The sequence below is a fragment of the Helicoverpa armigera genome, chromosome 21 (assembly GCF_030705265.1).
Source record: "Helicoverpa armigera isolate CAAS_96S chromosome 21, ASM3070526v1, whole genome shotgun sequence".
In the NCBI taxonomy this organism is placed as follows: domain Eukaryota; kingdom Metazoa; phylum Arthropoda; class Insecta; order Lepidoptera; family Noctuidae; genus Helicoverpa; species Helicoverpa armigera.
In genome coordinates, this window is record NC_087140.1 from 3,107,167 (window position 1) to 3,133,844 (window position 26,678).

General features: G+C 37.6%; 2 protein-coding genes across 5 annotated transcripts in view; one reads left to right on the forward strand and one right to left on the reverse strand.

Moving 5' to 3' along the window:
* The first annotated feature begins 433 nt into the window (after positions 1 to 433).
* On the forward strand, positions 434 to 22,301 carry LOC135118360 (cilia- and flagella-associated protein 58-like). Its single transcript, XM_064040187.1, has 19 exons — positions 434 to 624; positions 1,212 to 1,340; positions 3,159 to 3,252; positions 3,685 to 3,820; positions 4,207 to 4,384; positions 4,895 to 5,014; positions 5,506 to 5,700; positions 9,702 to 9,823; positions 10,345 to 10,484; positions 10,891 to 11,029; positions 11,268 to 11,317; positions 11,530 to 11,708; positions 13,116 to 13,325; positions 13,838 to 13,988; positions 15,782 to 15,906; positions 17,198 to 17,355; positions 21,270 to 21,387; positions 21,616 to 21,682; positions 21,877 to 22,301. The coding sequence occupies exons 1-19, from the start codon at positions 547 to 549 to the stop codon at positions 22,050 to 22,052; spliced, it is 2,565 nt and encodes an 854-aa protein (XP_063896257.1). The 5' UTR covers positions 434 to 546; the 3' UTR covers positions 22,053 to 22,301.
* Positions 22,302 to 23,178: 877 nt separating this feature from the next.
* Positions 23,179 to 26,678, reverse strand: part of LOC135116664 (C-terminal-binding protein-like) — an 82,321-nt gene continuing 78,821 nt past the window's right edge. For 3 of the 4 annotated variants that reach the window (XM_064040020.1, XM_064040018.1, XM_064040019.1), the window contains 3 exons: positions 26,457 to 26,612; positions 26,126 to 26,359; positions 23,179 to 25,125 (listed from right to left, as the gene is read on the reverse strand). In XM_064040020.1, coding sequence (XP_063896090.1) covers positions 25,060 to 25,125; positions 26,126 to 26,359; positions 26,457 to 26,612 — 456 coding nt within the window. In that variant the 3' untranslated portion in view covers positions 23,179 to 25,059. The remainder of the gene's footprint in view (positions 25,126 to 26,125; positions 26,360 to 26,456; positions 26,613 to 26,678) is intronic. The other variant, XM_064040021.1, reaches the window with a different exon arrangement.

Consider the following 26,678-nt stretch of genomic DNA (forward strand, 5'->3'; position numbering starts at 1 on the left):
ATATTGTTCCAACCAATCACAGCAATTACTTAATTTACTCTGAAATATGTCCTTTTCTATTACACGGTGAAAAAGCAAGACGAAAGATGTAGGTCGAATCGCCAATTTCAAAGATTGCTTTCAAGAGGGAACTTTTGAATTTGGTTTTTAGAGTCTGTTTCCGTGTTTATATTTGGCAGTTAAGGATCACTTAAAGAATTGGTGCACTGAAAAATAGTACTATTAACAATTTAACTGGAAAATAAAGGTGTATAATTAGAACAATAAAATTCTCTAATTTCCTCCAACAGGCTACACCATAGACAACATCAGTTCATTATAGAAGTTGGCATAACTCTTCCGAAAAGTATCAAACGACAATCAGGAAAGCTCTATGGTTCACATTTATTTTTCGCCACGGCGACGCCGTTTCCATAGTAACCACATAAACAGCGGAGCACCGAGACCATAGGATTTTTTAAACTGTTTTACCTCAATTTTAGTTTTATTATTGTTTGTTAATATTTTTTGTGTCGTTTCAACAAAGTTTTAGTGTTTCTTTTCAAAATGGATGAAGAGGAAGAGTTTGGGGCGGCGATCACGATCGGCTCGGAGACCACCGAAGCTGAGAAGGAATATGGAAAAGTAATTTTCTTTGTCATATTATTTTACATAGCTCTATTATCCGAAGTTTTATTAGACTTTCTAATGGGTAAAGTTATGAAAAACTATGAGTACCTACCTACCTTTATACATAATCTTCTGCATAAATATCATCGGGCTATTTACTGTGCCACAGGAGGCAAATGTAGTTTTCTCCATCAGAGAAGGCTGGAGAACTCACTTACTCGAGTCAGGTTGGCGACAGCTTATGACCCCCGGATACCATTGATAACTTCACCCAAACTTGCCCTGGACTAAATAGAATACCTAAGATTATTACAACAATACTGAAAAAGCCTTATTACCGTTAAATATTCTAGATAACCAGATAACGTAATACGGTTATAATGATAGTGGGATTAAAACCTCGTTGACGGGATTTGAAATAAATCTCTTATGCAGAATTACAAATTATATTTTTTTTTTGTTTAACCCCCGATACAATAAAAATGAGGGGTACTACCTATGTCATAAATCTCACCGTTATGTGTGTTTATCCGTGGCACTATTTTTTGTCCAACAACTTGTAGGGTACTTATTAAATCTTTTACCAAAAACATTTTTTTCAGGTCCTGGAACAGCTACGCGATTCAGAAGGCTTGAAATTCATCACCGATGTATACACCAAGCTTTATGACACCTATTACAAGCTCAAAGAAGATAATGCACATTTGTGTGATGAGAAAGAGAGTCTTAGAGTATGTATCCCACCCAAAACAAAAATGTGAAAGACTGCCAAGTTCGATAATATGGGAATGCTTCGCCTATAAAAGAAGTGAGATCTGAATAAGTACCAAGTTCCATACACATACCTCAGTTAAAAATAGTTACTTTTTAATGATGTTACTTGGCAAGTTTTCATACACCTTGTTATAAACCTACCAAACGCAATGAATCAAGTATTTAATTTTCTATTAAAACTTGCCAAGTAATCATCATTAAAAAGTAACTATTTTTAACTGAGGTATGTGTATGGAACTTGGTACTTATTCAGATCTCACTTCTTTTATAGGCGAAGCTTCCCATATTATCGAACTTGGCATCTTTCACATTTTTGTTGGGTGGGATTTCATTTATTTTTGTAAGGTTGTTTATTTTTTTTTCTTATGATGAAGTTAGTTAAAGAAATGTCTCATTTATACTATCTTTTAGATTTTTAATATGCACTATGTTTCTTACAAAGAAATGAACTAGATTAACTATGACTAGATTTACCAACTGACTGACATGACATGTTATCATATATTATGTTCGTGGATCAAAGTTACACATTCGTTATTTTCGAAAGTGATTCACACTTGGCCGTTTTCAGATTTTTACTTTACTTTGACTAAATACAAACCTTTGTACCATTCGAAGATATATTATATAAATATAGATAAATTTAGTTCGTTTTAGTTCCTTAGGGTATAAATTTACACCGGGTATAAAACACCTTCATTATTTTGAAACCGACTCACACTTGGCCATTTTCAGATTTTTCCCTTTACCTTGACATAAAGACCTACCTCCATGCCAAATTTCAAGTCAATACGACCATTGGAAGTGGTCTAGGTTTTTGATGAGTGAGTCAGTGAATAAGTGAATAAGTGAATCAGTGAATCAGTGAATAAGTGTATAGTAAAAATAGCGATTTTCTGACGTCAATATCTCAAGACCTACAATAGGTATATTAATGAAATTTTGTATTTTAGATAAGTGAGGGGGTCTCAACAGATACTAGAAATTTGATATGCGTAAATAAAATAGATTTTGAGTTACAGGGGGGTCGAATTTGGCCCGAAATGGTTCGTGTAATATAACCCACGGCCGGTGTGTCGCCTTTTTTGCTCGAACTTGGCGGACACACTGCCGTGTGTCTAGATACTACATTATATTACAGTTCTACACCCATTACCATTACCTGATACCATGTTTATTTGCTGTGTTTATATAGACTTTGATCTGATTTTTCTACTCAGTTTATGGTCAATGAAAAGTCATATTTACTTTTCAGCGTTGAAATTGCTTAACTAGCGACTTTGTGATGCTCGAAATATAAATACGAACAACACGCTAGTGCGAGATTAAAGAGGCTAAGTAGGTTTTCAGCAGTACAAAGACCTACAGATTATTGTCTCTATTAGTTTGAATCCTTTTTCCGGCGTCCCAAAGAAACTCTGCGCACCCGAATGATAAGGAGCTCGATGTTATTCTCAATTATTTTTTTATTACACACTTTGTGCACACTTTGTACACTGGCGGACTTAGCGCTTTAGCCCAGTCTACCTTTTGGTGGTCGAGAAATAGCAGTGGTAGGTGCAATTACCTGTATTCTATTCAAAAGATCATCAAAATCTCACATAATCCGGGTGTGAAGAGTTCTGATGTTCAGAATGCTCTCATTGTCTCTTTTTTCACTATTGCGTTAGTTTTTCCAAATACATACCTGATTGTAGTTTTCTGTTAGCTAGGAGGTAGTTTTTGCTTAGAAAATCAATAAAACACGCTATTTACACAATACTCATTTATTTCAGAATAAACTCGGACGTTTCGATGACATGGTGACAGACTACATGGCTGAAATAGCTGAAAATCACAAGCAAATCGAAAAACTACGAACTGAAATCAGTAAGTTTGTATTATATTGTGAACCTTTTTACAGCTGCAGGCAATTGGCTGATGATAATATGACGATAAATTAAAATAAAATAAAAAAAACACGCAAAATGTAACCGACCAATTCATAGAACAACAAGCTTCTCAGGAACTCCTCACGAACACCTACCTACACATACATAATAATTATATTACTGCCAAGATCACTGCCAAGATCGATCAAAATCAAAGCATCTATATCTCCATCCATCCAGTTTGTAGAATTACTAAAAAGCGCACACAATACAAATCACACACAATACATACCTACCTATAAAAGTACAAAAACACAAAGAAGTTAGACTGGTGTCAGACTTTCAGGCCTCTAACTACCCGAAACGACTATCAAGGATGTTCAATGACAGCCTGTGGCCTAAACTCATATAAATGCCTGTATGTTGGCAGAGGAAGCCCAAGCTCTGGCAGATGCCATGCACGCGAGAGAGCTCAGCAGCGTGGAGAGCTTGGAGACGATGAAGAAGCAGGTCATCCGCTTGGAGAAGGAGCTGGATGCTAGGAAACGTGCTGGTGAAGAAGACGCGTGAGTATATTATGAGTAATAGACAGATTAGGGTAGATTTGGACGGTCAACTTAGTGGCTGTAAATACCGAGTCTACAGACTAAAATTAAACTGATTTACATAATGCTTAACATCTGAGTCTCTGATCTAGATGTAAATAAATGTTTTATTTATGCTCCTTTTTTTCCAACTGTGGAAATTGGTTCTGCGGCTGAATAAATAGGCTATCTGTGTACCACATTTATTTTAATCGTCGCTGAAGTTCTATGGGCAACGCCAGATTGTTAGACAGAATTATTTTCCCATTTATATTATTAGTAAGGATATTCCCGTCCAGTAGGTACTACTAAAGTAGAATTGACAGTCACATTTCTCACAACAAAACCTAACCTCCTTTTTTCTCAAGTGGTGCAACATCAGCAGCAAAAGAGAAAGAGAAATTCGAAAAAGAAAAGGCTCGTCTTCAAGGAGAACTGGATGCCCTCAAACAGAGGCTCGCCAACTCCGTGCAATACGTCGAGGAGTTGGAAGCCAAGAACCATGATAAGGAGCTCAACATCTCCAAACTTGAAGAGCAGATTGAGGTCAGAATCCAAATGTTCTATAGGTCTCTTGTTTTGGGAGTTAGGAAGTGAATTAATTAAGGTGTAAGTTGTAGTAAGACTGCAACTGCCAATAACATGGTTACTGGTTAGGTACTGTAGGAATGATAAAAACATATTCGTAAAATCAATTTAATTGCATCCAAGAAATATAATAAATGTTGAGGAAAACTTGATTAAACCTCAATCAATCGACACAATGTCATCAAAATGCAATAAACAGAACTAGGTACTTGAGCCTGGGGTACCTACTTAAAAAAGTCTGATAGGAAAATCACATGGACCAAAAGTCGAAAGATGATGTCGACGATGATTTGATCATTCAAATCATCATTCATTTAGGCATTTACAAGCACATATAAACGTTAAAAATATGAATAAGTTTCGATTCTAGTTGCCCATTCCAAAAGTAGCTTCCTATGGAGAAGAACGGGCAAGAAACTCCATGGTTACTCTCAAAATCTACAGCTTCTTCATATGAACTTATTGTAGGAAGCAGAAAATAATGCAGTGCGTCAAAACCGTCTGGTGGAACACTTAAAGGCTGAGACCAACGGCCTCAAATACGAAGTGGACGTCAGAGGAACAAGTATTGCACAGCTCACGGAAAAAGTAAGTCTTTCTATGGAAATACTAGCTTTCATTAGCGACTGCGTCTTCGACAAGAACTGCGCAAACGTACCAGAATGAAAAGCAGACTATCTATGTTCTTATTGGAATAAATAATTGGAAGAGAAGAAGTCTGACAACCAGTCTTACCTTAAGAGGTATCGGGTTCTCTAGCCTCTGTCTGGGTTAACAGGGGCATAAAAGCAAAAAAGCTCCTTATAAAACACAAAGGCAGATGATGTTTGATCTCGTGTCATATTTTTTAAAATCATTTCTTTCCAAAAACTTATACATAAAGCTTTGATTATTGTGGTCACTAGTCCAGTTCTATGTTAACGACTTTTTTTTTAAGCACCCAAAATATAAACTAAATCTTTTATACATTATAGCTTTTTCTATCCGCAAACCGTTGACATTTTGGATTACCAAAACCCACGTGCTTCTCAGTCCTCCCCGTCACTTCTTTTAGAAACATCTCCACATTCTTCCCCCAGTGTACGAAAGCAGAGAAAGCGATAGAGCGCCGAGACCGTCAGCTGAACACCATCACGACCAAGTTGGAAACTGCTCAAGCTGAACAAGAAGCAGCTTTCAGTAAGAGTGCTCAACTCAGGGAGCAGTTGGAGACTGCCAACTCTGAGCTGGACAAGACAAAGTCACAGCTCAGTAATACTGCCAAGGAGCTTAAGGTGAGCTTTAATTTTATTGGTCTAGGTTTCTATATGCTTCATTCGTGTATCCAGAAGCATCCATTATAATAAGTTATACGACAGAACACGAACCACCAATGACTATTTACCCATTACTGACGAGTTTCATGACGATCGGTTTAGCTGTTAAAATCAAAAATCGTTTATTCAAACTTGGCTGCGAAACAGTAGGTACTTTTTGATAGTCAGAAAACAAAAGACAGCCCCCAAAACGCCCGCCCTATGTGTTGTTCACCAGTTCCTATGTGTTTTTGTTGAGAAGAAGAAGTGGAGCAACAAAAGCCCCAGCTGTTATCGTAAATGGGAAAAATCCTACATAATTTAATATAAAATTTGTCTTACCGTCTTTAAAAGCTGCCTGATCTTTCTCAAGACATGTTGGATTGTGGTCACATCGGTTTATGAGAGCGAAGGAATCGCAAACATTTTGAAATTATCCCCGTGCCTGTGCAAAGACTTGTGCCCTATATTGATGCATCCTGATCTCTTTCTGGAGAACAGCCGTCATGGCCGACAATCGGTCTGGACGCTTATTGATCAAAAGCTGCTTACTTCCGCAAACCGGGATTCACAACTGTCCATTCACAATTATTTATCGCAAAATCACACTTTAAGTTGCAAATTAGGCTTAAACATACACGTGTTGATCATTAATAAATTACAATATTTATCACCTATAGCTATAAAAAGTTATTTATGAGTTCAGTTATTATGAGAGAGCTTTAAACTTCCTTAAATTCGACCGTGATTGCGAAATGTGTGTAACCATTTTTTTTTTGTTTGCAAATACTTAATATTGATCTTCAAGTACTAATAAATCAAGAGACAGTAACCGCCAAACCTCCCATACTTTATAAACATTCAGTTTTCTTTTATATGTTCCAATGCTCTATGACAAAATTTATAATGTTATCCACTGAAAGATGGATGCATATAAAGTAGTAATAAATCAAAAGACAGTGACTGCCAAACCTCCGATACTTTATAATGGTCGAAACATTCGGTTTTGTTTTAATATATTCCAATGCTACCAGTCAAACTTTATAATATAGTCCACTGAAAGATGGATGCATACAAACTCAAACGTTTATTCAAATTAGGCTGATAATGCAGCACTTTTCGAAGGTTAAAACAACTTCTTTTTTACAACATCCTATGTGTTTCTGGGAAGTTATGAAACTCCCCAGTAACACATAACTGTCTAAGTATAAGGTTTTCATAAAATAATATCTTCCGCCAACGGTCTCACCCGTAGTCCATTCCCTACAATTACTTCGCATTCGGATAAACAGTAGCATGGCCTTGCTCGATAAATGGTCTATCTAACACTGAAATAATTTCTCAAATCCGAACATTATTTTCTGAGATTAAAGCATTCAAGCAAATAAAAAAACTCTTCAGCTTTATAATTTAGGATAGATCTGGCAGTCGCTAGCTCTCAGTCTATAACTTGTTACAGTACTGGTTGTAAGAATGCTAAGCCTACTAAAGTCTCGTATAAGATTTGTTTTGCTCGACCTTGAACTCAAATGTTTGCAAAAAACTGTTAGTAGGCTGTAGACATGAATTTATTTGTCTGTCTAATGGTTCACGTTTGTGATTGCAGTTCTATTAATAAAAATAAATGCAATGATGTTTCTCTGCACTTTGAAACTTCAATAAAGTTGACAATAACCTAAGTAATTAGACCTGCAAAAATTTTAAAAAGTACCCATACCTAGTTCTTACCAAACTTTTTGTCGGCACGGAAAATTGCACGCATCGTTGCGTGCAATTGTGCTCAGAATTTAGTTGTGGATTGCCATTGACTTATGTGAAAACTATACTAGATACGAATACTAAACTCATTGATCGAAACAATCGGATATAATACTTCAAATAAAAACGGGAACCAGAAATCAGTAAGACAAAAATCTCAAGAGGATGCCTGCCACCATACATAAAAGTATACCTATTAACCCTTGCACTCAGAGACATTTAATGGTTACTTAAGCCATTCCTTAGTGAAGGATTTCTTTTACAAGTATGGCTATCCCGCTTTCTTCAGATATCTAGAAAATCATATAGGTATTCCAGTTTTATACTCAAAAGTATTATTCCAAACTGCAATATCTATATATTTTATAATTTAACATATATGTAAATACATTCACTGTTAATTAAACTATACATATAATACTTATCTGATAAAATGTAAATTAAGTTTACATTACAGTTATACCACAGATTATATAATAGTTACTACGTAACAGATAAATCACTCCATACAAAAAAGTCCATACCTACCGTTATAAGCACCTACAAGTTCCCCAACTACCTACAAATTCCTAGCTGCGTTATAAAATGAACCTTAAAAGCTCGAGCGCTTGATTGTTATTCCAATGCGATAGCGCACAGTTCAGTGACCGCAACCGTGCCGTGGCCGTGCTTAGGGTTGCTTCTTACAATTTATTAATATTTAAGTAGGAAAAAAAAGTTACGCTTATTTTAAGATAGCCTTTTTTAAAACTGAGTTTTTCAATAAAAAGTAATATAATGTCAAGAATATTTTTCTTTAGTTAACTATTGTATTGCCTACTAAAATGGAGTATGGGTACATATTACTAAATATTACCTAATACGTAAGCATAGGTAAGTACTTAAGTAAAGCTTTCGTCAAAATCAAAGGCGGTTTCCAACTATTTTTTGAGCACAAGTGCCATACCCCATAAGGTACAAATCCGTCGAGTGTTGATACATACCTAAAATTGGTTTCTGCGTAGCGACACGCGTAATGTTCCGAGGCGTCATTAAGTTGGACCAGAACTAGGTATACCTACTTACATTCGAGATGTGTTTTGAGCTACAAAACTCACAATACAGTTCATATAACTAAGTAGGTATCTAAAGTAAAATAAGTTCCTAATGATCTCTGTTGTTAAAATCATAAAGTAGATAAGTATTAATTTATTAAAAAAAAAGAATTTCTAGATAAGTTCATACATATAAAAATGTTTGATAATCTTACAAAAGTCGCATATAAACCAACACAACTCAAAATAATCCATCAGTTTGTGAGGTAGCTTAAAAAACCTAATAAAAACCAACAGCATAACATGCCACGAAATAAAAATAATAACATTGTGTTGCGCGCGGCGCGTGTGACTGTTGTGCGCCCTGAGCCGCGTGGGGCTACCGGTAACGCCGGCTCCACACGTTGGCCCCAACGCTCGTCCCAACGCTATTCGTCCAACGTGTGGATCGAGAAAATGGCGTTGGCCCCAACGTTGGGGCGAGCGTTGGTAGTTGGCCGTCTCGTGTCGGTTTTAGGACAGAACTAAGTTATGCGCCAACGTGTGTACGCCTCACCGATTTTGCGGTCCAACGTTGGAACGAGCGTTGGGGCCAACGTGTGGAGCCGGCCTAACCCAGCGAGCGGTAGGCATTTATCGCGCGCAAGTACGTCGAGTGACAGAGGCCTGGTTATACTTTTAAAGTCTAGTTATAATTTAATATTTTTGAACTGTTTTATGCATTGCATGTTGGTAAATGAAAGTATTTGTTCCCATTTAGTTATAACAATAATTTTATGCATGATGTGTCCTTCTGTAATTAAAAGAATACACGTGCTAGATTACTATCTCAGTTTTAAAACTGTGTTGTGTATATTCTTTGTTGGAGGTCCTATAAATACTACAGCCTTGTTACAGCCTTTTTATCGTCCCACTGCTGGGCACAGGTCTCCTCTCACACGGAGAAGGATTGAGAATTAATCACCACGCTTGCTCAATGCGGGTTGGTGATTTCAGACTATAGAGTCCAGGTTTCCTCAAGATGTTTTCCTTCACATTTTTATCAGCTATTGGTGTCCAAGTTATACCTACTTAGAAAGTACATACAAACCTGACCTGGAATCGAACCCACACCCTCATACTCGAGAGGTTGGTTCTTTACCCAAAAGGCCACCACGACTATAAATGAATAAATAAATATTTTCCCAGAATACAATCGACGATAGCAACAAAATACGCAATGAAGCACAGAAAATGGCCAAGAACTTAGTTGCTCAGTCCAAGAGATATCAGCTTCTAGAACAAAGCAAAGCCGGTGTCGAAACTGATCGGTGAGACATTTGCAATTTTGTTTACTGACAGTCAGTTATGGTTGATTTTTACCTGCAGGACTAGGTATTAATAGTATTAGCATTAGTTCAGGTCGAACCTTCATGGCTATAGAGGTAAGTTCTAAGATTTCAAAGACCTTTGCTTTCAATAAGGTAAGACCACTTTCTAACAATTCTTAGTCTTTAGGTTATTCCATATGTTATGCAGGTACTTTTTATAATCTAGAAATCCTACTCTCATAAGCCAGTAAGTCTGACACCAGTCTAACCAAAGGGTTGGATTTGTAACTCAGTTGAGTAAGTTAGATAGGCAGTCGAACACTGGAACTAAGCTGCATCAGATTACACTGGAAGCCGACCCCAACATAGCTGAGAAAAGGCTCGGGAGATGATGATGAAATCAAATTCTCATAGTTAATTAAGGGCCCGTTATTTTTCGCAAAGGGGTAATTCAGTATGTCAAACATTTTGTACAAAGAAAGTAACAAATTAAAGCAATCTATTGCAATTCCAATGCCCAGTGAGCGTCTTCGGCAACAAGTGTCAGTTATGGAGCGTGACCTGATGCTCAACAAGAAGCAAGCCGAGTTCGACAAGCGAGACATCGAGAACCTGAAGCGAGAGAAAGAAATACTTACGAAGAACTTGCAGAAGATACAGAGTATGTAGGATTTGAACTATGTTTTTGAGTAATGGGTATGCTGGTATTTTCAAAATAATAATCTATGGGTTTTCTAGTAAACTTACTTTTACTTCAGTTTTTGCTCTCTTGATATACGGGCTATCCGTTTTGATCTAGAACCTCATACTCATTTTGTTTCAGTCACCGAAATCACATAATTCTTAAAACATCCAAAATTCCTATGGAATTATGTCAAATTGTATTCTTTTGGTAAACATCACATTACCAATATATTGGTCATACATAAATCAAGTGTATATTACAGATTTGATCTCCAACCATCCGTTTTTTCAGAATAGATGTATATCATTACTGCAATCCTATTTGATGCTTGTTTTTTATCTTTATTACTCTACTTTTCTACTAAACCAATTGTGACTTTCAGATGAGGCACAAGAGAACTTGACGATGCTGGACCTGCAGGAACAGAGACGCAAACAGCTAGAACACGAGCTGGAGATCAACTCCGCACAGATACACAAGCAGCGCCTCATGATACGCACCTTCGAGAAGGATAAGGACAGGTCAGTATCGATAGATGGACAGAAAGTAAATGTGCAAAAGATGATAGGTACATGAAAGTCGAAATAAAAGAAGCAGTAGAAGAAAAATTAAAAAAAGAAGTAATTTCTAATGGAAATTGACTTAATCAAGAACATTAAAAAAGGATTCTATATTGAGGATAAGGAGTGTCATTAAAATAATCATAAACTTGAACTGCATAAATATTTTTATGGCCTCTGATTTGCAATAATATTACAGGATGTTGGAAGAGACGATCGCTCTAAACGAGAAAATTGATGAAATAACAGGTAAGTCAACCAATACAAAATAATAGGATAAATAGATACTCGAACGTAATATTCAACGTCGGTGATTAGCGTTTATTTCTAAAATATATGAAAGAAGGCCTATGCCCTGCTTTGGGACAATAAAAAGGCCAGCAATTACAAACATAATAATATATACAAAGCTAACAGGAACCTAGTATACAATATTTTGAATGACCCTAATGTGACTCCAGAGGAGGTCCGTCTCCGCACGGCCGATATCCTGGACCTGAAGAAGGCGTTACGCGAGGAGACGATCAAGTCCCGCAAGCTGTCCGTCTCTCTGGACGCTACACGAGCAGAGAGAAACATGCTGCACAAGAACTATACCGAAGCTTTAGACGAGATACAGGATCTTAAGCAGAAGATGAAGGTAGGAGAATATTTCATAAGCCGAAGATAAACCATTAAATGAATGTTTCGAAATTGTGCAAAATTATGTAAGATCTGATTGCAGATTAAACTATAGACACAATAAGATGACTACAGAAATTACGCATTGTAACATCTCGATCAAAATACCTCTAGCCAAAAGTAAAACAAATAATGCCAAAAAATGTAGACTTTGGAATTGCGCAACTAGCTTTTTACGTTTCGTAACAACATAAGATAAGTCTATAGACGTGATAATAAAATAGACGAAGTTGACAATACAAAATTTTTAGGCTTAGTAATAGACAAAAATTGTAACTGGAAGAAGCATGTTGAGAATGTATGCAATAGGCTGAACAGCTTTGCATTTGCACTAAGAAATCTAAGAAAGACTATAGGAAGAAATGCAGCCTTGATAGCCTATCATGGATATGTTGCATCCGTGTTAAGGTACGGCTTAATATTGTGGGGCAATTCCACGGACAGTCACAGGGCATTTATTGTACAAAAAAAATGCATAAGAGCTGTTTTCGGTATTGGACCATTAGAGTCCTGCAGACCCATTTTCAAAGAAAATAAATTGTTGACACTTGCATGCTTATATATATTTGAGATTGGCGTATTTGTAAAAAAACACCCTGCTCTATTTAGTAAGGCAGATAACGAAAATGACTACAAGATAGGCAAAATATGTAGGGATCCAAGTAAATTAACAATGCCTAGGTACAGGACAACATTTTGCCAAAAAAACGCAAACTTTATGGCTATTAAAATATTTAATGGGCTACCTAAGCAAATGAGAGAATTGCCGACGAATCTTTTCCATAAAGAACTAAAAAAGTGGCTAATGGATAAATGTTTCTATACGGTAAATGATTTTCTAAATTATAACATAAATAAAAAAAAGCACTTTTAGTAATTGCAAGGTATATTTTATTGAATTAAACAGATTTTTTTTATTGTCTTAGTTTTTTGACATGTTGCATGGATTTAGTTGTTGACATTTTGTAAATGATTAGTATTATTTTACTTTATGATTTTGTATTCTTTTTAAATGTTTAAATTTTGACTATTTGTATGTTTTAGTTTATAATTTTGTATGTGTTAGTTTTTTCTTTTTTAATAGTGTAAGTAGGTAACTGAGTAACTTACCATTTTTTAATAATTGAGAATTATGCCATTTCATACCGATAAAATTTGCATGCTGAATATGAGGCGAGATATGAGAAACATAATTGTATTGTAAGACCTATATTGTACCTAACCATATTTCAAGCAAATAAATATATTCTATTCTATTCTATTCTATGTTTATAAAATAAAAAACTCGTCTGGTTTTTCATCCTAATGACCAATCTAAGGATCAAAACCTTATATAAGACCTCAATCACCCTCTACTTCCGAACAGATGTTAGCATATCAAATAGAGCAGCTCAAAGAAGACATAAGCGGCAAGGAGACGGGACTGAAGTCCTGCGAGGGCTTCCTCGGCAAGTGCAACAAGAAGAACGAGCAGTTGCGCGTCGAGATACAGTCGGGGCTCGTCAAGCTGTCTGAAGCGAGGGCAGATATAGCTGCCTTGAGGCAGGAGGAAGCTAGGCTTAACAGGATTGTTCAGGTAACGTGGGACTAGGTCTTGATTATTGGTGCCCCAATAATTTTGATGTCAAACTTAATCTCTAAAAAGGCAGGCCGGGTAAGAAATGCTGCTGCTGAGATGGATCGCCAGTAGACGGAGGCGACCTTCACGAATCGTCTTTGGTCCTCGTGGAAAAGGCAGAAGACTCAATCGATTGCAGGCATTGCAAAAAGGCCGGGTAAGAAATGCTGTTCTAAACGCTCAATCGATTGCAATTGCTAATATCAGAATTTCCATTAAACCCGAACTGATTTAGTCTAAATCTATATCTACTATCTAAATCAGACATTCATTCTAGAATTGCAGGTACAGTCAGGCATTATTGATAAGGTCTGAAAGTAAAAAAAGATAAAAAATCCAGAATTGTCACATCTGTAAAATTCTCTAATTTTCGGATTTCTTAAAGAAGTTGGATAACGCCAACGCCAACCTCTGCGTCAAATTAAGGCCAAGTAGGCCGGTTGTGTCTCAAACTGTCATCTTCTATCTAGGAAGGTGACGCAGCTCGCGCTAAACTCATGAAAGAGCTAGAAGGTCTGATGAACGAGCGCGACGTGGTGGGCGCTCAGCTAGTCAGGAGGAATGATGAGATCTCACTGCTCTATGAGAAGATACGCATTCTGGAGGTTACGCTGCAGAGAGGTAAGTTTTAGATGGTATCTAGAATAAAATATACCTTGAGGTTAATAAGAGAAACGAGTGGTAAGTGGCAACCCAACTAACAATTTAACGTCGCTTAAAAGTTTAATAAACGTTATCTTAATTTCATCGATCGTAATACCTAAGTCGCACTTACGTTATAATAACGTTTACAAAACGCGAAAATGGCCCCAGTTATATGACCAACATTGTCGTATAACGGACATACAAAAGTCACAAGCTGACTTCGAACGTTTTATTTGAGTCAAGGAACAACACCTGTAAAACTTATTCATTTTTCTTGATAGCGACGCGGTGTTTGTGGTTTTGTAAAAAAAAAATTACAAGGAAATAAAAGGTGATGAGTGTTATTTAACTTATATTTATATATCTCGCTAATAAAGGTATCTGTCTCTCATTCCGTTTAGTTCGACTTGGTATTAAAGTTTTATGATACTATACCTATATGTATGTATTTCAGATTTTCATGCCCCCTCGCAATTTTGTGTTTTAATGGTTATACATTTTATTAATAAAAATATTTTTATTTCTAAAAATGTAGGACATTGTTGCTTTTGTCACACACCTATCTATTTACGACGTTTTAAAGGCATAAAGTCGTATTACGGTTATTTCAAGACCATGCAATACGCCATGACAGCTAGTTATCCAAGGATCCATTAAGGAAATCTCGAATTACTTTCCTTTTGAAAGTTCCACTACGTTTAAGTCTACTCCACATATTTTTTGCTTTTATTTTTCGTAGTAAACTTAATCAAATATTCCGTAAATAGAGCGGCCTAGACGTTTTAAAGTCAAAAACTGACTTAAATGCGACTACAAGTTTGATTAAAGTCAGGGCATGACATTAAACGGACATCATGTAATATATATGTTATATTTGAGTATTAAATAAACAACCAAGTCATTTAAAAGTCTCCAATTGACCGCTGTAAAACAGGATAGTGATCGTTATATAAACGTCACTGTGAAAACGTTTATACAACTGCTACATTACATAAATGTCATAAAAAGGTTTTCAAAGACCTAATTTGGTCAGTTCAAAACGTTTAATAGACTATAACGTTAGTATGACTATTGCGTTGTCGTAAAAACGTTTTAGCTAAGACTGTGATATAACGTCGTTTAGTTTAGTCTTATCAACGTTGCTAAGACCAGCTTATTATGACATATTGGTCGCACTACTAATAAGTTAAATTAAAGACGTCTACAGGACCTAGTAGTCATCTCACTATCATTATAAGACTGCTATCCAACTTTATGTCGTATAAGTTAAGACTTATATGACGTTTTTGTTTGTTGGGAAGGGGCAAGAGTGCAAATTAACCAATAGAAATAAACAACATAATGTAATTTCACATAATGTAACATGTAATGTCTTTCCAGAGGCATAATCAATTTTTTTTTATTATTATGTAATTTGTTCTTCCGTAAAATCCTTATGTGCGTGAGAGGAGGCCTGTGTCCAGCAGTAAAACAATAGAAAAGGCTGATGATGATAAAATCTGCAATGAAAAAAAAATGTATTTAGCATTATATTATTTGCGAGCCCTTACAAGGGCAGGTGTCTCGGGTTTCGACCACTACAACTGTTTAAAAAATCTACAGGGCCAAACAACAGGGACAAAGAATAAAACTGATAGGTATGGCTAGATGCCACTGAAAATGCGATCTTATTTTAGATCTTTTCTTACTTTCTTTCTTTCTTATTACTATGTCATAGCATTGTTTATTGATTTCATTGTTGAATCGTCTCAAATGTCTGTCGTCTAAAGGCGAGCGTCAGTATGAACAGCGCGTGGAAGACATCAGACTACTTCGGCTGGAGATCATCCGACTGCGCAAAGAGAAGAACTTGCTCTCTAAAGGAATTGAGAATATGACCGATTTGAGACTTGAGGTAGGTTCTTGTAATTCTTACATGATTTTGATCATCAGAAATGTCAATATAGGCACCCCTTTTCATGGTTCACTGCAAAAACATATTTTTTTATTTAATTTCTTCTTCGCAAAGTTCATCGACATTGCTCAACCCATTCTTAGGGTCAATTCCCACTGAAAGAGCAGCGGCCGGCAGCGGCCGTAATTGCAAGGGATTGAGCGCGAGCGCGGCGGGCCGCGCGGCGCCGCACCGCGCCGCGCTCTTACATTTTCCGTGCTCTTACGGCCGCTGCCGGCCGCTGCTCTTTCAGTGGGAATTGACCCTTAATGTCAGTCCTAACTTTGACTAAGTGTAAGTTTGTATCAAAGAGCAGATAATTTATATCATGAAGGCGAATTGAAAAGTAAATAGAAAATGTGTGAGGACATTGACTTATGATACATTTATGTCTAAAAATAAGCGGTTGCACTGTAGGTAGCACTTTGATAATGCTTAAATAAAACTTAACACCTAGCCTATATACAAGGTTTCATGAAATTCACACTACATTACGGACATAAATACATACTTGTACATAGGTATTTTCATTTTTGTCGTTCCAATTTTTTCAAAGTCAGATTCAGTTATAATAGTGTCTAACGAGCGGTTAGCACTCTCATTGATCTAAGTATGATTGCTAGGCTAGATGGCTTCAAGCCTTAGGTAATAATTAATCGTTGATATTGAACGCTGCATCATTGACCTCCTCTTATTTGGAACGCAAAACTATTCAGGTATTCTGTCTGTTGTTTTTCTACCGGTAAAAAAAACGTTCTACTTATCTAAATTAGTAGGGTATATGGGCAATAGGCATGTCCACAATCTTAATTTATTCTTGACGTCTCAATCATTTCTCCTTTTTATGTCCTCCCCCTGTAAAGTCGCTAATGTACACTTTTTTTATATAGGTAGGTAGGTACTCGGGTAGTCCTCTTATTCAGTCCGTTATGTGCTGCCTTATTTATTCCCCTTATCTACTCACCCTTATAAACTTTTTTTATGTACTGCCCTTATTTTCTCCCTTAGATATTAGATACCATACCTTATGTTCTGAGCTGCCCCTAGATACTCCATTTCATACTCCCTTGTATACTACCCGTGAAAGAAATACTGAGCCGCGTATTTAATAAACTGGAGGTGAAAAACAGTGTTCCAAAATCAAGTCTAAAAAACCAGTCCTTCAAAGTAGCATTACTTTGAAGCCAACTTTTCATTCTCGTTACTATCAAATGAACAAAACACCAAATCCAGCCGCTTTCCTTCCTCCCAGGTATTCAACTTGGAGCGCGAATTGGGCAGAGAGCGTCTCCGTGTAAGGGCGCTAGAGGAAGCTCTAGAGACGCCTCTCAACGTGCACCGTTGGCGAAAACTGCAAGGCACAGACCCTGAGAGTGTACGACTTACGCAGAAGCTACGACTCACACAGAAGTAAGTATACCAAGTTATAGATTGTTCAAATTTGTAAAGGAAGACCTGTAGACACGGCTAAAGATATTAGCGCAAAGACCCTGAGAGTAAGAGTCATGCAGAAGCTTCGTCTTACCCATAAGTAAGTGTTGTTCAGGTCAATTCATCAGATGTTCAAGTAGACTTGAGGAACCCCTAGAAACTCCTCTTAACGTCCACCATTTTGAGGTAGGTTATATACCCTAGCGGAGCCCACCAGGGCCAAGACCTGACGGGGCTGCGGGATTGTTCGAAAGGGTTACCGCGGTCCTGGTACATAGACCCACGCAGCAACATGATGGGTTTTCTTCAGTATAAATCTGATACTCCCTCACGCTGCTAACCTAAAGCGGGAGGAGTCATTTGATTATTTTTGACGTCGTTTAAAAAAAAGTCTTATGTGTATGGGAGGTAAGTTCCTACCAACTCTTGTCTCTCTCGACTCTCATACCATTCAAAAATTGCTCTGTCAAGCTTTGTACAAGTTTGACGTTTCAATTATCCTACGCATAGTCGGATACGTGTTAACGTCCGTTAAAAAAACATGCGTTCCGATTTATCGTGACAAAGCTACAATCCAAAATTTTGTCTTGAAAATCTAGCCTTGCATGTTAGGAAAACCAGCCTAACCTCTTGAAAGAACTCAGTGTGTAGTACGTAGCTTAGTTTACGTACCGCACAAAAAGTTTTCATTGACCTGGTTTGTGTGACGCTTAGGTAAATTATTAGCCATTCAGTCACAAAAACAACAAAAAGTTAAATCGATTACTAATAGATTCAAAATTAAATAAAAACTGTTTATTATTTTATTGATTCTAATGACGCAAGTAGACACATAAAACGGTAAGACAGGAACAATCATGCGCTTGAGTTGACGATTCAAAAACGTCAAAACAAATACATAGTCGAAGACCTTGTTACAAGAAATCTCTACTTACTAACCTTATTATAACAAACACTAATTAATTATTAATGAGTAAGCTTTAAATCGCACGCAAATAATTTGAACAAACGAAACGTATGGGTATCTCCATTGAAAACATCGCATGCATCATACACACATAGGTAGCTTCGTTTTGTTTGCTTAACGCCAATATTTTGTGGATATTTCATACAATACGGATATTTGCATATGATTCGGTAGATCATTTGCAAGATTCCAGTTAATTTCTGAGATGTTTTAAACATCATTGGTTAATTTATTATATGTCTTACAAAGTAGGCTTTTCCCAAGTTTTTCGCCATAGTTTTCCCGGATGCTAAATACTAAGAATTTGTAGTGCTATCTATGATTATAGTAATTGGACAACAATAGTTCTTGCTAAAGCTAATTTTATGAATATCCGTAAAGACTGACATAGATCTACAAAGACAGACGTCATCTGAGGATGACCATTTTCCACAGTTGAATCTACAAGAACAAGTTCATTTAATAAAAGAAAATAAACGATGATTCAACGTTAATAAAGATCATTAAATGAATCTAAAGCTACGTCATCAATAATTAAATTTAAAAATGAATCAATAAAGTGATCGATGGGTATCTGACACGCATTGTGTCGTGTCGCGAACACAATGGGCTCTGTGATCAGTCAATTTAGACAATTACTTGTGACAGGTACGGCGCCGGTGACCGAGAAGTCAAAATATCCTGCCTTGAACGTTCAATGGTCAAGATTGCGCATAATTTGTTAACTAGGTACTTTTAATAAGGTCTCTTTACTTGTTGAAGAGGTCTTATTTATATTATTACCTAGAGATACTACTTAGATTATTTCACACATATTACCTAGTTATTAATTACCATAATAGACGAAAAGATATGACAGTGTAAGACGCTCTGTAGCTACACAGATATGGTGAGATTTGTAAAGCAATTGCTACAAGATAGGTCTTAGCAAAGGCTAATGATAAATTGATGAGACATAGGTATACTAAAGTTGTTCCTACGTTGAGTTTGAAAATTACTGAGATTATCTAGATGACATCTCTGAGTGCAGTCAATTGCTACCAAAACTAATGTTCACATAAACGGTCAAATCATTAAAGCTATAATTTTCCTTATTATTTCAGTATCAATGCAATTTGTCCTCACTTCAGAAACACAGCAAAAAATAAATACCCCATCAGTGTTGCAAGTAAAAATAAACAATACTTACAATTTTATAAAACCTTATTTAATCCTCAAATGTCTAAATCAGGAAAATAAATAGTGAATGGAAAAATTGGTCCTTGGCTAACTGAACCACGGTTAAATTGATTTACTTCTAGACTGACAATGGCAACTAAATACCTATTTTAATTGGCAAGGAGAAATAACGTCTAAAATAATCAAGCTAGATGAAGCTTGAAGCTACGTGGGCGGTCCCATAATGAATTGGCCTAACTATGAACTAATTAAGGAAATGAGACGAAACCGATTTCATTTTTCAATATAATCAAAATGAATACCAATACACTTCAAACATCTGCGAATTAACATTTCTTCATCTTTATAAAAGTAATCACAATTTTACCCCAGAAAAGGCACCCTTTTGCCTTTTTAGGGGGCTTTTCATCCTTATAACGCCATTCTATTGACTCGCGCTTGCTTTGTGGATCATAATACAAAATCATAGTTTCATCACCAGTCACTAGCGTCTCGATCACATCTTTGAATTTTCCTCCACAAAGATCCAAAAACTCTGAAACGCAACGCCCGTCGCTGTACCGCTGAAAGAAGTTTCGGTACCCATCTTGCACTCACTTTTTTCATGTGAAGATGTTCACGGAGCGCATGATGAAAAATGATTTTAGGGAGCCCAAGCCTAGCTGCAATTTCTCTAATCTTCAAACGGTGGTCACTCCGAACCTCCTCTTCAATAGGAGCAATTGTTTCGGAAGTGAGCACTTCCACAGGCCAACCGTCATACCCAATGTCTTCGACGGTTTCTCTCCCGAGGCGAAAGTTTTTAACCAGATTTTTCAGTGTGTTATAGGAGGGGACAGACTCCTTATACACGCCATCCATTCATTCTTTTATTCGCGCAGGGGATAAACCTGCTTTAAACAGAAACTTTATGAGACTTCGATACTCAGTTTTCGACATTTGAAAAAAATACGCGACTCTCGTCATTCAAATGCCTGCTAAACTAAAACTAAGCATTTCATGTCGATGCGTGTTTTTTATATTAAATACACGATAAATGTACTTTTTAATGCCACATAACATGTAGCGATATGTCGTCTAGAACTATATCAGGCCAGTTCATTATGGGACCGCCTAGGTACTTTGAAGAGACAAAACAACAATTATTTCTGTAAGACAATATAGTAAACAATGCTAATGAGTACTGTTTTGTAAAGAATGTCCGTTATTTATACCTAATTATAGTTTTAACATTGATCTTCGACTAAGGTCTCAAAATGGTGTCGCTTGTTCAGATCTTATAGCGCTTAAAAACCTTGTAATTTAACTGAATATATATTTTTTTTGTTAACCTTCTCATTCAACAAATAAAAAGGTTCTATTTTTGGTACTCTTAACTCTTAAAATCTATATTTAGCCCACACTTGAATTGAAAGTGTTTCAGATCTCAATTAATTCGACCTTTCGCCGTTTTAAACTTGTACAAAAATAAGACTAATTATTTTAAATAAGAACAGACCACTAATTTGGCGTGTAATACCTACCACTTTAACTAGCAAATCTACACTTATTATAAAACTGAAGAGTTTGTATGTTTGCTAAAACGCCTATTTATCTAGGAAAGCCACAGGCAACTTTTATCCGGTTGCGTAAAGTAGTTCCTTCGGGACACTGTTAAAGCAACTAGCGGTTACTAGTGAGTAATGAACGTATGTAAAATGACCCATCTTTACTAACTTGCGTTTTAATCAAACTTCTTACATTTCAGAAAAGTATTAGCACAGAGCGAGATGCTGGTACTCAAAGATCGAGAGCTGAAGGAGACTCGGAACCTATACACCGCCGTCAAAGACATGCTGGCTTTGCAGCCCAGTCCTGAAATACAGGTGACTAAACGATACTACAATAAACTAGTATGCACAGTGGAACAATTCTCTATTTATTGATAGACTTTGAACCGTACATAATTGGCATAAGATCTTAAATCTAGACACACGGCAGTGTGTCCGCCAAGTTCGAGTAATATCCTCGGAGTCCTTCTTACAAAAACCAATACATGCAAAACCTTCTTAGATATCTAATTATGTTAATATGTAATAGGAGTATGTTTTCAGATAACACTAAATCGAACGCAACGTGCACTGTCACAAAGGACCACTAAGATGAAGTGTTTAGTTGCAGGTAAGTATATCTTCGTGATCCTCTTCTGCCTCCTGCCATGTTCCCTGTTTGTTTTATTTCCTATAAGATCACCATAACCATATTTGATTTAATCCAACGTGTAAGTCAGTCTCTAATGACCTATACATACCTACTGACCCACTTGTTCGAAGCAGCTTATAAAATATATGCAATTATATACCATAACTTTTCAGAGCTAAGCATGCGTGAACGTCAAGTAAACGACCAGCGCTTAGAACTGGAGCGAGTGAACTCGGAGCTGCAATCCTTCAAACAGAAGTACTACGAGATGAAGCGAGCTCTCGATGCGGACGAAGCCAGGAGGCTGAAGGTAGCTACGCCGCCTACGCCCACGACGCAGAAACAATAGGGACCTATAGATAAACGATTTTTAAGTGTCCTATAGGTGCTGCGATAGTACAATACCTATTTTAAATGTATTGAAATCTATCTAGGAAGAAAATGGTCAAACTTTAGTGGCCAGGACGGCAAGGTGTCTGTGTTACAAGGTCGGGTTTTCGGACCTATATTGCTTTATGTTGACTTTACATCAACTTATCGTATTGCCTTACGTCTACCAATGAGGCTTTATTTGTTTTTATACAAATTGTGCAATCACCACTGTAGGGGTTTCCTTACAAATATGGTGGTAGACACTTTTTAACCTCTCGTATGTCGCTGATTATAAGGGTCAATTCACACTGAAAGAGCAGCGGCCGGCAGCGGCCGGCAGCGGCCGTAATTGCAAGGGATTGAGCGTGAGCGCGGCGGGCCGCGCGGCGCCGCGCTCTTACATTTTCCGTGCTCTTGCGGCCGCTGCCGGCCGCTGCTCTTTCAGTGTGAATTGACCCTAAAACGATAGAAATTCAATTGTATCTCGCCTATATCTGCGATCCGACATACATCGGGTTAATGCTGTATATGACTACTAGACCTTTCAGAACAACATTTACTAACAGTTACCTTCCAATATTACATGTTTGTACTTTATTGTAGGGAAATAATTCGATTTTAACTTAATTATCAAGAAAATTCACTTTTACCGTTAAAGCAATTAGTGTTGTCGTAAACCGAATTTATGAAAGGCCTTACCTATCACGTCTTGCATTTTTTATGTGCATAAAATATTCTAGTATTTTTAATTATGTAGTAGCAATTTTAACTATTTATAAAATTAAGTTTCTTGTTTGTTATAGCCCCGAAATGTTAATTTATTTATTAGGAATAATATTTGTGCCAATTTATACTAATGATCTCAGTACTGCATGAAATGTTATATTTGTAAAACTAGTGTTTTTAAAGTTACAAATGTGAAATATAATGCAAGTACGCCATGTTATCGTAGAAGTGTTTTAAAGTAATAAGACGGTCGAGATATATCTCAATATTTTGTTATGTATTAGTTCTATATTGGTTGTATGTAGCGACGTAGTCAATCAGAACTGAACAGACAGGTTGACATTTGTTTGATGATCGTAATAAATAAAACACCCAGGTAATTAATCCGAAAACAATAGTTTTATTTAAGAACTTTTCACTTTCTCATAAAATATACACATTGTTTTTGTCATTAAACTAAATGTAAGTAAATACTAATTTTTAAATACCAATTCTCACGATTGTCAAACGGGTGCAGGGCGGGGCGACGCCCCTCTATTGCGTTTCGGTTCTAAATTTTATATCATGGTGTTCTTTCATGTTCATGTACAAATTCGTCACTTAAACTCTATTTAAAAAAAATATTCAAATGAAAGGATGATTTTGTACATTTTCAAAGTAAAAAAAAAAGAAACACGAAGACATCCGTTTTCTCGTTAATAAAGTGTGATGATAGAATTCTACAGTCCTTTTGTTGATTACTTAAAAATAACAGTTCGAATGCATGCGCTCGGGCCGCGGCCGCGTGGGTACAAACAAATGCGATCAAATGCTTATAGACCAGCTGGGACCATGCATCGAACGTATGCTAGTACACAGTATACTCCAGCGCCGACACTCTCCACGATACGTCTGAATAACGCGATAATATCTCACTGCGACACACTCACTGACAACTTATTTGCATACAACATTAGCGTTTAGTCCATTTGTACATTTTAGCTTGGTATCACAAGCTATTCTGCCGCTGACCGGGTCAGGGCAAACGAGGAAGCATGCTTTATTCACGTTTACATTAACGCCTTACAAATATCGATAATTACACTAGTCTATTTACTTTTTGCACTATCATTATTAGGCGCTAATGTAAACGTGTACCTCTTTATTATGCAACAATAACTTATCAATCGACTTTAACTGTCCACTTGAATACACCCAACATTGTCTTTGAGCAAAAACTTTACAAAATGCCGATTACAAATTCGGCCGCTAATTTAACTGTGCGTGAAAAATATGATGTTACGCAAGCGTAATGAATCTCATGTACATAAATTTCTTTTAGTCTAACTATTGACATGGTGAAACTACTCCACACAGTGGTTCATTGCCTTTGTCAGCTGGAAACACCCTGTTTCACTGAACAACTGAGCAATGCTCGACTGCGTGAAGTAGGCTGTGGTATCGACATGTTATCGCATTATTTACACGTACAAGAACACTCTGCACATACACGCTTCGGCCCGCGATCAAAACACGCATTTTACCATAACAGTATCTATATATAGCTGTCCCAACTTACCAAATACAAACACAGAATCAAGTATTCGCTCATATCGCGCGACGTTTGCATCGAGACGCGCGTTCACAAGGAATCTCATAATCACACTGAAATAAAACTGTGTACAATCACACGCAACATCTCTGCAAGCCGTATGCACTAACTATATTATTTGTCTCATTTACCAGACGTATATAAAACATGTTCAGCGCTTATCACCAGTGCTTCTTATTCAAATAGTCGAATGTGTCGAAATCTTTTGCTTTCGTCGCTTTATTGTCAGTAACATGAAATCGACTATGAAACCACGAAGTTGAAAACAAATGGAGTGCCATAGTTTACCTTAGAATCTAGTTTAGTTAATTAGTGAAGTTTTGTCACTGTGTATTCCTTGTGTGTATCAGGGTCAGCTATTAGCATTCCACTTGTGCCCTCCGTGACAGGAACATATTTGACTATAACAGATTGCAACAGGACAAACAGACTCACTCGCCGCGGATCGTACGGACGCACTAAGACTCACTAATTTACTATTTAATATAATAAAGCGTTGTGTCGCCTCTATGCAAACGCCGCGACTACAATATTATATCACTCGTTGGCTTACGACATAGGTACTTATGACATAATTGCGATGGAATCAATAAAACTATTGTTTGTTTGTATGTTTGTTTAGTCGGTCGGCGTGATCACGGTACTGTAACGTAGCGCATCGTGTCGCCTAGTGGACGTCGGAGCTCTCCTGCTTGTTCAACTGGTGGTTGGCCGGGTCCGATGTGTTGATTGGCTGTAACACACAAACATAACCATTGATTATTGGATTCTTGTTAACGTGTTACTGGAAGGGTTCGATTGTTTGACAGAAGGTCCATTAAAAAAATCTTTAAAATAGGGAAATCGATTGTATCAGAAACAGCCATAAATGTTAATTTAATAAATAATTGCGAAAAAAACTTCATTTAGGAAACTTTAATTAAATCGAATTAATTGTCTGGCTGCTTTGCTATGTAATCTATTCATCTATATAAAGAGGAAAGATTTGATTGATTGTTTGCATCAAATTGGCTTCGGATATATTGAACCGCTTTGAATAATTATTTCAGTACAAGGAAGTTACATTATCTGTGCTGAATATTCTATTTGGGGACGGTAAAGATTCGCCGGGATTAATCCATAAACCAACAGCGGTTACGGTGAAATTAATGTGGTGAAATTTAAAAAGTAGTAAAACAGCAATCAGTATACATACCTTTCGATGTGTCGATGTAACTGTTCACCATATACCAGGATAGTTGTTGGGGATTACTTACATAAGTGTTCCAATCCACCGAAGTAATTGTTCACTAAGTACTAGGCAAGGAAAACTTACATGTAGTAAATTCCTTGGGACGCGGGTGTAACATTGACAATGTTGTTTATGTGGCAAAAGCTATTTCAAATATGAGTGACGTTTAAGGGCGCGTCTACATCTGGTTCACGCGGCGCAAATGCTGCTCGCGGGCTGTTGGCGAGTGGGCGCGTGCAGTCGCGCGTGGCGCGCCTCGTATAGGCGCGCGGGCTGCGCGCACTCAAGCTAGCACGCCGACCACGTGCGGCGCCTAGGTCGTGTGCCATCTCGAAGGAATGCTCGGTGGGGTATAGCAGCTCTGCTCGACTCAGCTTCATTTCGTTTCACTGAAAACGCCTACCTCTTTACACAGCTCAGCCTCGCTCTGCTCTGGTCCGTCTGGATGGGTTGTTAGGTTCTGGTGCGACATGCTGCGGGAGTATGTAGTTGAGCGCATTACCACGGCACTGACCAGGGAGATGGGCGGCTGCGGCGTGTGCGGCGCGAGCGGCGGGTGCGGCGCGTGCAGCGGCGCGGGCGCGGGCGCGGGCTCGTGCACGGTGGTGGAGTGCGCCGCCTGCGCCGTGTAGTAGCCGCCGTTCATGCCGTCCGCGTAGCCCGCGCCCGCCGCCGGCGCCGCCAGCCCCGCGCCGCCCAGCACGCCGGGCAGCGCGCCGCCGCCCAGGAAGTAGTCCTGCACCAACACAACACAAACGTTACACATCATGAACCACTACAACGCAAAATAGACGATCATACTTCTGAACACAAGACTGACGGAGTGACGTTACCTTGTTGACACAGTTGCGCAGACAGTCGGGGATGCGGCCGACGATGGCGCGTCGTATCTCGGACGCGGCCATCTCGCGCAGCTCCTGCGCGGACGCGTCGGAGTAGAACGCCGCGTGCGGTGTACACAGCACGTTCGGCGCGTCCTTCAGCGGACCCTGCACGTATAACAAACATTAAATTTATTTCATAATAATATCAATCATTTATAATTAAATTAGCTG

Coding starts and splice junctions, on each gene's coding strand:
- LOC135118360 (XM_064040187.1), top strand. CDS start 547: ATGGATGAAGAGGAAGAGTTTGGGGCGGCGATCACGATCGGCTCGGAG. Junction 3,821..4,206: donor CGTGCTGGTGAAGAAGACGC/GTGAGTATATTA, acceptor TTTTTTCTCAAG/TGGTGCAACATCAGCAGCAA. Junction 21,388..21,615: donor AGCCCAGTCCTGAAATACAG/GTGACTAAACGA, acceptor GTATGTTTTCAG/ATAACACTAAATCGAACGCA.